The 11941-nt window shown below is 42.2% G+C and overlaps 1 protein-coding gene across 3 annotated transcripts; it reads right to left on the reverse strand.

Annotated features, from left to right (window-relative positions):
• Positions 1-754: 754 nt before the first annotated feature.
• Positions 755-11941, reverse strand: LOC310860977 (engulfment and cell motility protein 3-like). 3 transcript variants are annotated; one of them, XM_083768202.1, is made up of 10 exons: positions 11876-11941; positions 11258-11452; positions 10757-10801; positions 10435-10673; positions 9190-9353; positions 6883-6995; positions 6362-6466; positions 4094-4173; positions 3308-3388; positions 755-1642 (listed from the first exon to the last, which is right to left on the reverse strand). In XM_083768202.1, exons 3-10 carry the CDS (start codon positions 10785-10787, stop codon positions 1439-1441), a joined length of 1017 nt encoding a protein of 338 aa, XP_083624328.1. In that variant the 5' UTR covers positions 10788-10801; positions 11258-11452; positions 11876-11941; the 3' UTR covers positions 755-1438. The 3 variants fall into 3 exon arrangements, with proteins under 3 accessions (XP_083624328.1, XP_083624329.1, XP_083624330.1); XM_083768204.1 differs by lacking the exon at positions 755-1642 and adding an exon at positions 1653-1897; XM_083768203.1 differs by lacking the exon at positions 6362-6466.

Consider the following 11941-nt stretch of genomic DNA (forward strand, 5'->3'; position numbering starts at 1 on the left):
TAAATGACCAATAAACTTGAAACTACTAGTTTAGGAGTAGGGGATAAAGACCAGAAGTCCAGTCCATGACGGAGGGACGCCGTCTCAAGCGAAACTTGAGCCCACGAGAGAGACATCACCGAGCGAGCTAAAGCGCCGCGAGTTGCCGTGTCAAACGTTTGCGAAGTTCGCTTTAAGTCGACTCTGCCCCGTTGGAGTTGCAACCCGATACAGGCACAGAATAGTGAAATCATGTTCTGGCACAACAAGCGCAGTGGCCAATCACAGCGCGTCCTTTACGCAAACGCCAAGAGGATTCCATGCTTGCCATCTGGGTGGGTTATATAGCCAGCCTTTCCTGGCTATGGGTCCTGAACCCACGCTTGGAGAGCTCCTTGTACCTTGTTGTACTGCTCGCCATGCAGCCTCCATAACATGGCCTGGAGGCCACTGTACCCATTAGTATTATTATTTTACAGTAGTTTTAGAGTTTTAGTACCTACAAGATCAAACCCAGGGATGCTTCATTCATGCGCCCCAACTATATGCAGACGTCCGTGGCTGTGTGCGCCACGAACACAACAAACAAGCTTAACCCATTCTGACCGGAGATCAGATTCTAAAAATGTCTGTTTGAAAATGACAGTTTTCTGAAAAAGCTATGTTTCTGTCAGTCGTTCTTCGATTTAAAAATAAATAGCAGATCTACAAGCTCATAGCGCGCCACCTAGTGGCGCGCTATGAGCTTGTAGATCTGCTATTTTTCAATGGCTAAAGCATAACATAATGCTAACACCAAAATGGGTTAAATGTGTGGGGAAATGGAGAAATCACGTGTCAGTCAGTGGCTAATATGCCAATGCATTATGAAGTCCATGCCTCTCTGGGGCTAATATTAAAACACATTCTATTTCATAATTTTTCTTTACATTGATTTAAGTTATATTCTTTTTTAAGTAGGCCTATTGTCTGTATTATTTGTTTGTTTTACAGACTTGCGGGTGGCCTACAGTATTATATATAGCCTACGATTGAAGAATCCTCTCCATTATGCTGCTATTGCACATATAAAAATAAAACCTCTCTCTTGGATAAAAAATAGGAATAAAAAGGGAATTGATTAATGGGTCAAAGGAGTCCACTTTCTTATCAACTAACGATTAAACAGTTTTGATTTAAGAAATAATTAGCAAACCTAATAATGCGTTTGCTGAGTTTTTTTTCGGGGAATAAAAAAATAAATAAAACGAGAAAAGCCGACGCAGAAAAGAAGTTGGAACAAGAACAGTCAGTTTATGTGGTACAGTAATTACCTAATGACAGTCAACAGGTGTGACGTTTTCGCACACCTTTAAAATTCTCACACACACACACACACACACACACACACACACACACACACACACACACACACACACACACACACACACACACACACACACACACACTTTTCTACTATTCAGCTTGGCTGAAGTCGTAGTTGAAGTTGTAGTTGCTGGGTGGTTTGGGGATGGGCGGGGCGTTGTCGGGGATGGGCACGTTCTCCAGGTCCAGGAGGAGGAGCTTGATCTCCATGGAGCTTGATCTCCAGCTCGCTGCGCATCGACTCGCTGCTCATGTCGCGCCCCAGGAGCACGCTCAGACCGTCCTTCCACAGGCAGAACTACAAACACAGAACAATAGGAGAACTACAACAACCACAGAGCAACAACATGGAGCACGCTCAGACCGTCAGTCCACAGGCAGAACTACAAACACAGAACAACAGGAGAACTACAACAACCACAGAGCAACAACATGGAGCACGCTCAGACCGTCAGTCCACAGGCAGAACTACAAACACAGAACAATAGGAGAACTACAACAACCACAGAGCAACAACATGGAGCACGCTCAGACCGTCATTCCACAGGCAGAACTACAAACACAGAACAGGAGAACTACAACAACCACAGAGCAACAACATGGGGCACGCTCAGACCGTCCGTCCACAGGCAGAACTACAAACGCAGAACAACAGAACTACAGCAATCATCTACGTGTTCACATGTTAAACCACCAGGGGGCAGTGATGTGTCATATTCAGAGCTGTCTCATTATGGAACTAGAAAAAGTGCCCTTCTGGGCACAGGTCTCCACCAGGACAGGAATGTAGGACATTGCAGCTTGCCTTCATCTGGTGGTTGGATAAAAGGGCAACAAAAGTAAATTATCCACAGATCCGTGCAGTTAGAGGTAAAAACACTTTTCGGCCAGTTATAGCGCCACCTTGAGGCTGAGTTGAAATTGTTCATGTGGCATTTCGTCCTCGGCCTAGTGGGAATGTGCGTGCACAATTTCACGGAAATAACGTGATGTGTTCATGATTTGCAGCATTTTGTTTGAAACTGAGCACTCCTGTGAACTTTGGAAGCCAATCTTAACCAATCAGGATGGAGTCTGAGAAATCTGAAAGACCGGTTTCGTTGAATGGCTCTAGAGAGACTGTGTACCAATTTGCGCGATGTTTGGACAAAATCTGTAGGTGTACTGTGCAAAAACTTGTTTTGCACAAAGCGGCCTCCTGGTGGCGCTATAACAGGCCGTTCTGGAAAGTTTGGGGCAGAGGTTCATTGTTGGCATCCAGGGAGTGTGTGTGCAAAATTTGGCATCGACCGGGTTAACGGTGGCCGAGATTAGCTGCTCACGGACACACACACGGACACACGGACACACGGACGGACGGACGGACGGACGGACGGAGTGCAAAACATACTCTCCCCCCATGCCTTCGGCCTGGTGGAGACAATAATAATGCTTCATTTCCAATAATGCTCATTTGCAGTTAGCCGGCCCATCCTCCCTATCTCATTTTAACTGTTCGTCGACTACCTTTTTCCACCGACGAAAATTACATAGAAAATAAATGAAAACTAAGCTATGGTGACTAAAACTAAGACTAAATATACTGATGATTTCGTCAACAAATACAAACTAGACTAAAATGTTAGGAAGGGACAAGAGACAAGTGGACAAGAGATCCAGTTCGAGTCATTTTACACATGCATGCTGAAAATAGCCGATCTACAAGTCCACAACGTGTCACGACTCACGACACGTTGTGAGCTTGTAGATCGGCTATTTTCAGCAAGTGAAAAAAAAACGTCCGTCATTACGACGGCATCAATGGCCCGCCAAAATACATTTTAGTCGACTAAATCAACTGTAGATTTAGTCAACTAAAACTAGACTAACACTAAAACACTCCAGGTGTCTAAAATGTGACTAAAACTGAAGGGAAACGACTATGACTGCCCCCAAAAACAACACTGGACCCAGCTGGACTCACGTCTGTTCTGGACGAGGCGATGAAGTTGAGGCTGTATTCCTCCACGTCGTACATGATGCTGAACGCTGAATCCAGCACTTCCTACAGAGGACACACACACACACACACACACACACACACACACACACTTAGGACTGAGACCAGATTCAGATTCTACCCCAGAAGCAAAGATTTGTGTTTAAAACTCGCTCTGAAAAAATAAATATTCAAAGATTCGCACCACATTTTCAAGGCTCGTAGCTTGTAGATCTACTATTTTTAGCTAAAAGTATAGCTAAAAGTATAACATAATCCTTAAAACACCACTGAATGGGTTAAGGCTAGGCTACAGCCACTAACTACAATGAATTACAGCACACTTTTTATTTCGTATGATATAATATATGATAGATGTTCATAGTTTACAATGGTGGCCATTTTGCCATCACACTGTAGGGTACCGGTACAACTGCTTTCTGTTGTTACAAACTGGAGCTCTGGGTGGGTGTCAGTCAGTAAGTGCCATTTTGACAGCAAATCTGATATCGTTTTAGTCTTAGTCTTTAGATTACATTTGATTTAGTTTTAGCCATCTAAAATGCTTTAGTTTTAGTTGATTAACGGTCATATGACTTTATATAATACGTTGTCGGAGCACGACACTGTGTGCAACCAAGCATAACATTTTACTTGTCTTAGTTCTACTAGTTTTAACGTTTTAGTCTAGCTTAAATTTGTTGACAATATATTTAGCCATAGTTTAGGTCATCATAGCATAGAGAAGTGTGGAAGGAGAAGTGTGCTCACCTTGGTCTGTTTGCCTTTGCTCTCCTTCATGTGAGGACAGTCTTTACCCGTTAACAAGGCCTTGATGTCTGCCACGGGAACTGAGAGGAGATAGGAAGGAAAGAAAGAAAGAAAATGAATGGCAATTAGAGAGAGGAAGAGTACAGAAAGTACAGCAGTCGTCAGGGTCAAATTGTAGACCCGTCGAGACCCGTACGACATGGATTTCAAAAGCAATTCTCCTGAACGCTGCCTTCCGGCATGGCATGGAAAGGAGTGACATTTGCATTTCTTTCACCAGATGATAAAAGACTTCATCATTCACTAAACTCACCCCACACGGGCGGCAGTTTTTTTTGTACGGACATAGTGGACTACTAGTGAATCAAACTAGTGTTTACTTTTTGTCGAGTCTCGAACTGGCGCTAATCTTTTCAACAGTGAGAAAGCCTGGACAGATAGTGGCGCTGGCTGATGATGACGTATCAGCAACAACGTGGATACGTAATAGAGAGTATGCACATGCATGATTTTCCCATCAGGACACGCCCCCCTCATCTAGAACCGTCCTGCTGTTTCTAAATGTCACATAATGCAGGAGGCAGCGAAATGTTGTGTGACTGAAAACAAGCACTTCCAAACTCTGACACTTAATAAATAATCAAATGCAGGGCATTTCTTGACAGAAAGTAGCTCGTAATGTTTCTATGGTGGATTTTTATGAAACAAAAACTTTGCAGATAATGCAATCAGACAGGACTTTTCTGTTTGGATAAATGGGCTGTCAAGACCAGAAAGTAGTTTTTTGCCACTCAGTGGGCATTCCCGCATAACTTCCAGGTGCGATGATGTCATGCGTATACCCTCTATATGTGACGTTATGACGTTTGAAATCTTGGACTATAGTGATATTAATACTAAATCATGATCAGAGTAATATGTGTCTCTAACTTCAATTTTTGTAATAATACTTTCACATTTGTTAAAATATACATGATCTAAAATACTTCCGTAATCTGTAGTTGGATTTGTATTTAATTGTTTAAAGCCTAATCTTGACATGAAGGTCTTTATACTTCTATCTTTCTCAGTATAATGGTCTTCATTGAAATCTCCTATTATCATAATTGCAGAAGTCGGAGATGATAGATACTTTACCATGTTTTCGAGAAATGTGTTAAAATTCGACAGCAGATTTGTGCCTGGTTTGCTGGGACCAGATTACATAAATGACCATATTTCTTACGTCATCATTGAGAGCTAGTCATACATATACACACCATGTACTATTTTATTTTATTTTATTTTACTGATTATGTATATAGTATACGTATGACTAGCTCTAAATGATTACGCAAGACATATGGTCATTTATGTAATCTGGTCCCAGCAAACCAGGCACAAATTTGCTCTTTTATTTGCATACGCATCAAGTGGCGGGTTGGCTGGCACGGTGCACACAGACCGGGCGAAATTATTACTTGCGCGCTCTGCTTGCGCAAGTAATGAACAGATGGTATCCATGATTCCAGGGCAGGTCACTCACTAATTCTCCTGGAGTGATTCTATAGTGTCGCAGTCCCGCCCCCTACCAGGGCCCAGGAAATGATTCCCCGTTCATTTTCCTCATAGACATTTCAAAAAGTATTTATTTACAGACCTTTTGAGCCTCGTACAAAGCCAACTCGAGTTGTGACAAATCATGACAAAAAACAAAAAAATTAGGGCCGAAAAAATTATTAGAAAGAAGAAGAAAACAGGTTACAACACTTTTTTTGTAATTGTAATTTTTTGTAATTATTTGTTTGGTCCAACATATTGTGTTTAATTGCGAACGCAGTGAGCCACTTACTATGACAGCAAGGGCTGAATGTCTGTGTGTGTGTGTCTGTGTGTGTGTCTGTGTGTGTGTCTGTCCCACTGTTACACCACCCGCCCGCCACCAGAGGGCGCAGCTGTAGCACACACACACACAGGGCGCAGCTGTAGCACACACACACACACACACACACACACACACGCACACGCACACGCACACGCGCACACACACACACACACGCACACACAACCACACACACACAAGCTGCGTTCGCTTCACGCGTTTGCGCGTCTTACTTGTTTCATGAGTTGTCACGACTCGAGTTGGGTTTGTACGACGCTTATAAGGTCTTTAAATAAATACGTTTTGAAATGTCTATGAGTAAAATGCATTGGGAATTATTTCCTGGGCCTGGCGTCGTCATGAAAGGGGGCGGGACTGCGACGCTCTATTGGTGGGTAGTAACTCACTCTTCTCCTGCAGTGATTCTATTGGTGGGCTGTCTGCGTCTTCATCCACGTCTCCGTAGTGAAGCACTTTGTGATTGGGAGACAGCCTGCAGTACCACAGCTTATCTGCACGTACGTTTTTAAAAGCGTTTTTTTGCCGTTTTAGTTTATTTAAAACAATGTTTTATTGTAATTTACAAAAAAAAGACAAAAAAAAAAATCAGTTAAAACTGGCACTGCTAAGAAAGTGGAAGATGGATCTACCCAAAATACTAGACATGTATGAAATATAATATAATAGGACTAAAAACAGCACTTTCGTTTTGTCAACACTGAAAATACAGTGTCGTTTTCTTTATCTTATTTTAGTTGGATAAAATGTTTTTTTATTGTATTCGTTTTAGTAAACTGTGGTAACCTTAGTGTGTGTGTGTCCGTCTGTGTGTGCGTGTATGTGCGCGTGTCTGTGCATGGCGTGTGCATGTGTGTGTGTGTGTGCGAGCGTGTGTGTGTGTGTGCATGTGTGTCTGTGAGCGTGTTACCCTGTCTGCGTCGACTGCTTATCTTCCTGAACAGCGTTCCCTGACACAGCCTGTTGAGTCTCTGCTGGCGAATCAACTCCAACAGCTCCGGCTTCAAACGCTCCTTCAGCTCACTGGACACACACACACACACACACACACACACACACACACACACAGGAGATGCATACAAGGAAACACATATTATAGGTGCAGTAAGGTTATACATTTACAAAACCATGGCATGTGTTTTCATGCTACGACAGGCATGTCACCCAGTACTCTATCTATGGGTATAAGTAGCAGCAGCGTATCCGCCATATGTGTGGCGGCTGACAATTACAGCAGAGACAGAACAATACTCTGCCAGCCTTTTGGCCTCCTCTTTGGGCATCCCAAGTTGTCGGAACCCGCACACACGCATACACTCGCACGCACGCACACTCGCACAGGCACACGTCCGGCAGAAACGTCGTACCTCCATATTTTAACATCTTGTGTTCGTTCATAAATTAACGCCCTACTTCATCGTATGAAGATGTGATTTGCCATTGGCCATAAGCTCATCATAACCTTTATTTAAACTTGGGAGTACAATTGAGGGGCAGGCCCTCATTTTCAATGTAGCCGAAAATACAAAAACACAAAATCAACAACATACACTAAATACAGCAATATAAAAATATATGAATTGTAAAACAGAAAGTGTCCAAAGCTAAAATAACTATAATAGATGAGATGAGAATAAATTAAAACAGTTACATTGTTGAGTAAAAGTGCTAGAAATCATTTCCCTGAATTGACCTATAGGGAAGGCAGAGATCTGATTTTTAGGGACCTTTGGAGTTCGTTCCAATCAAATGGAGCACTGACAGAAAAAGCTGCTCACTGCTCCAGTGTTGTTGTCGTCGACTAAAACTAAGACGAAAAATGTTCGTCGACTACCTTTTTTCACTGACTAAAACTAAATAAAAACGAATCTATGATGACTAAAACTAAGACTAAATATACTGACAATTTCGTCAACAAATAAAAACTAGACTAAAATGTTAGGAAGGGACTAGTGGACAAGAGATCCAGTTTTATGCTAGGTTGCATGCTGAAAATAGCTGCGACGCGTTGTGAGATTGTATATCTGCTATTTTCAGCATGCAACCAAAGTGTAACATATGTCCTTACAACGACATCAAGGCCTGTCAAAACACATTTTAGTCGACTAAATCAACTGTAGATTTAGTCGACTAAAATCGTATGACATTTAGTCGACTAAAACTCGACTAAACGACTAGAACATTCCAGGTGACTAAAATGTGACTAAAACTAAGTGAAAACTATTCAAGAGACTATGACTAAAACTAAAATAGAAATTTGCTGCCAAAAACAACACTGCACTGCTCCTAGTTGTTATAGGATGGGTAAATGTAGCTGATCTGCAACGCTCCTCGATCTGCCACTTTTGAACGATGCAACCGTTTTGGTTTTTTTCCACCCGAAACCACTGAATAATTTGGATGGACAGTCGGCATATTGTGACAATACGCCAGTGGTGTTTACATTGTAACAGCACAGCACCATGGCAGGACAAACCACCGTCTATAAAGGTCCATTCCATAGGGGGGTGGAACGTTCTGGCCAGTGACTATATGCCAGTGACCTCGATAAGGGAGGATTTACGGCTCTAGCAGTGATTCAGAAACATATTAATTTCATGGACCGCCAGTTTCACACATATTATGCTACGGATCCCCTGATTTAATGGGTGTCCAAATGGAACCAAATGGACCTGTTAGGGTCCATTTGGACACTCTGAGTTACAGACCCATAAGTAAGGGTCCATTTGGTTCCATTTGGACACTCTCTGAGTCACAGACCCATAAGTAAGGGTCCATTTGGACACTCTCTGAGTTACAGACCCATAATAAGTAAGGGTCCATTTGGTTCCTAAATACGTCTAATTGAGCTAGGTACGCCCTGGAACTCCCTCAATTACCCCTAGGGGTCCCCGGATGCCACTTTGGGAACCACTGTTCTAGTGAAATGGTACTCCTCATCCCAGGCTAGTGTTCTAGGGAATGGTACGCCCCCCAGGCTAGTGTTCTAGTGAAATGGTACGCCCCCCAGGCTAGTGTTCTAGTGAAATGGTACTCCTCATCCCAGGCTAGTGTTCTAGTGAAATGGTACTCCTCATCCCAGGCTAGTGTTCTAGTGAAATGGTACTCCTCATCCCAGGCTAGTGTTCTATAGTGAAATGGTACTCCTCATCCCAGGCTAGTGTTCTAGTGAAATGGTACAACCCCCCCCCCCCAGGCTAGTGTTCTTGCCACTCACAGAACGGGCGGGGCGAGGGTCTCCTCCTGGTGGAGGCGCTCCGTCTGCCGCAGCTTAAGGATCTCGCTGTAGTTCAGAGCGTTCACCTTGTTCTTGAAGAGCTCCAGAGAGGTGGGCTTACTGGACAGGGCCCTGGTGATCTGCTCACGCACCACCTGCATCACCTGATGGAGCACACGCGCACACACACACACACACACACACACACACACACACACACACACACGTTAGATCAGTTATGGAAAATACTGTAATCAGTGTTGCCATGTCTGTGCTTATTATAAGCAATGTTGGGCTTGTTCTTTTCTATAAAGTTACTAAACAAGTATAGTTGCCTATTTGGGCTTGCCGTTTAATGTTGCTACATTTATAGCAACAACTAATGAGACACAGAGGTACAGTAGCTCCCGGATTGTGTGTTGATTACAGTTAGGGGTGCTTTTCCTTTCTTTCCGAGGTATTAAAAATGACTTAAAAGTTCTTCTTCAGACCCACAGGTTGAGAACCATTGCTTTAGGACACAAGTATCCATTGTTAAAATCTTCTTCTTACAGATTATGAAAGTACAGAATGTGAGCTTTAAAATGATGTGATCAGAACATATTTGAAGATGTGCTTATTGGAATAATAAACCTCTTAAACCAAGAATGTGAGTAACGAGCTCTCAAACTGGCAGTCAGGTAAGCAGTGTTGCCATCTCTCATGAGAGAAGTATGCCAACCCACCTCCGAACACAACCCAAATACAAGCCAACTTTTGCGAGATAAATAAGTCAAATCTCCCCTCGAAAAACCCAGCCAAAACAAGCACAAAAATATATAAATCCTAATAAATAAAAAAGATTTGATGCATTTATCATTATAAATACTATGTACTGTATGTCTAATAATGATGATGAATGTTTTGGTCATTTTATTACATTATTACACACATACTTTAGCCAGGGCTTAATAAGTAGATCCAGACCGATTCTGTCACTCAATTTCACACTATTCCCCAAACCTCACAAACCCTTCTGTCCCAATTGGTCATGTCTGTGTAAACAGTATATTTGAACAATTTCAAAACCTTTCATAATTAGCAGATCTACAAGCTCTGACAAATTTTGAGTTTGTAGACTAGAATTGTACTCGAGTAGCTATAGGGCTAAAAACATATTTTCCCCTTGAGGAAAAATGAGCAAGACCGCACTGAAATTATCCACATTTGATAAATTAATGCAGTTCAGTCTGTCAAATAATTTACCATCTTTTGACGGACTGATTGATCCATCAGTAACGATTCTGCCTCATTGAAGTCGTGTTCACTGGCAATTGGCAGCTGGAAGGGGAGCATAAAATGTGTGTTGGCTGGTCCCCGGGTACCACCCGGTGTCACGTTGCCCTCAGCCAACTCCTTCTTGATGAACTGCACATCCCTGGACAGATCCTTTACCACCACAAGTACTTCAGCAAGCATTGAAGTCATCTTCTGGATGGCAAGATCTTCAGAAGAAAATTGAAAATCATGAATTGAAAATAACCTGCAAATGACACATTAGGAATTACACTATGTCCAATAGACTTGCCTTTCATAAGCTGCCCGTCACCGCCGGCCATCTGTGTGGTTCCATCTGTAAAACACAAACATTCATGCAACTTAAAAATCACTGCACACATTTGGAAAGGTTAGACGTTTGTGTGCGTGTGTGTGACAGCAATTTATTTTTCTTTAGTAAACAGAAAAGGCATTTTCAGTATCCAATCAGGAGAGAACTCATACAGATGAATTGAATACACAGGACCACAATGGAAACAAGCTGAGGGCTTTTAAACATTGTATAACTGTACTCAATCAATCATAGAGGTGGACAAGAAGTGAACAATGACCATCATTCGAAGAGATCCAACCTGTCACACATAGATTGGAAAATGTCTACAAATGTTACATGACAGCCACCGACATTGGATCATACTGGTGGTAGAAGTCTAGAGGGAAAAAATGCAAAAAAAGATTAAATTTGTATAAATGGATCACGTTACATTTCAGTAGTAAATTGGGTTCCTTAGTGAGGAATACAATGACATACCATTTTGTGCACGTCGTTGAAGACCAGGGGGTGTGTTGTACTCCCCTGAGCAGTATCCCGTATTTTAGCCCAATAAGACATCTTAAGAGTGATGAGGAGCTGTAGTCAGTGTACATAAATTGTGTCCATTTACTTTGCTGCAACGGGCTGAGGAGTCTTCTTCAATGCTGCTAGTCTTGAAACTGTTATGTGATTCTGGAAGAAGGAAAAAAAGGGGGTCCTGATTAATGTGCTGCATTCCAATGTGAAACAAGCTGAAACATTGCATAATTGTACATTTGGATCAACATCAAGCTTGTTCATTATTATAATTTAATAGTAGGCTATTGTTAATTATAAAATACCAGCATAACCAAACGTCTAGCCCTCCAAGCAGAACCCAAATGCTACTGAAGTTTCTGACATTTGTTCGAACTCAACAAAATATCAAAAAAGTTTTACGTAGGGTCCCGAAAGGGGCTACCAAACGTCTAACTATAACAGGACCAATGCAGTATGACTGAGACTTCTCTATAAAACACACGTCCGTACTTCAATGGAAGTTAAGCAAGAGAGGCCATTATTTCCTAATGCATTCTTAAAACTTTATCTTTAGCAGATCAAACAATGTACAATTACTTTTTTCTCCTGTCTATCCACGCCGTCTCCTCAACTACGGCTAAGAGCCGCAAATCTTCCTGTTTT

Source organism: Protomyctophum parallelum, assembly GCF_964188405.1.
Source record: "Protomyctophum parallelum genome assembly, chromosome: 6".
Taxonomy (NCBI): domain Eukaryota; kingdom Metazoa; phylum Chordata; class Actinopteri; order Myctophiformes; family Myctophidae; genus Protomyctophum; species Protomyctophum parallelum.

Coding starts and splice junctions, on each gene's coding strand:
- LOC310860977 (XM_083768202.1), bottom strand. CDS start 10,787: ATGGCCGGCGGTGACGGGCAGCTTATGAAAG. Junction 9,354..10,434: donor AATCAGTCCGTCAAAAGATG/GTAAATTATTTG, acceptor GTGCTCCATCAG/GTGATGCAGGTGGTGCGTGA. Junction 4,174..6,361: donor AGAATCACTGCAGGAGAAGA/GTGAGTTACTAC, acceptor ATCTCCTCTCAG/TTCCCGTGGCAGACATCAAG.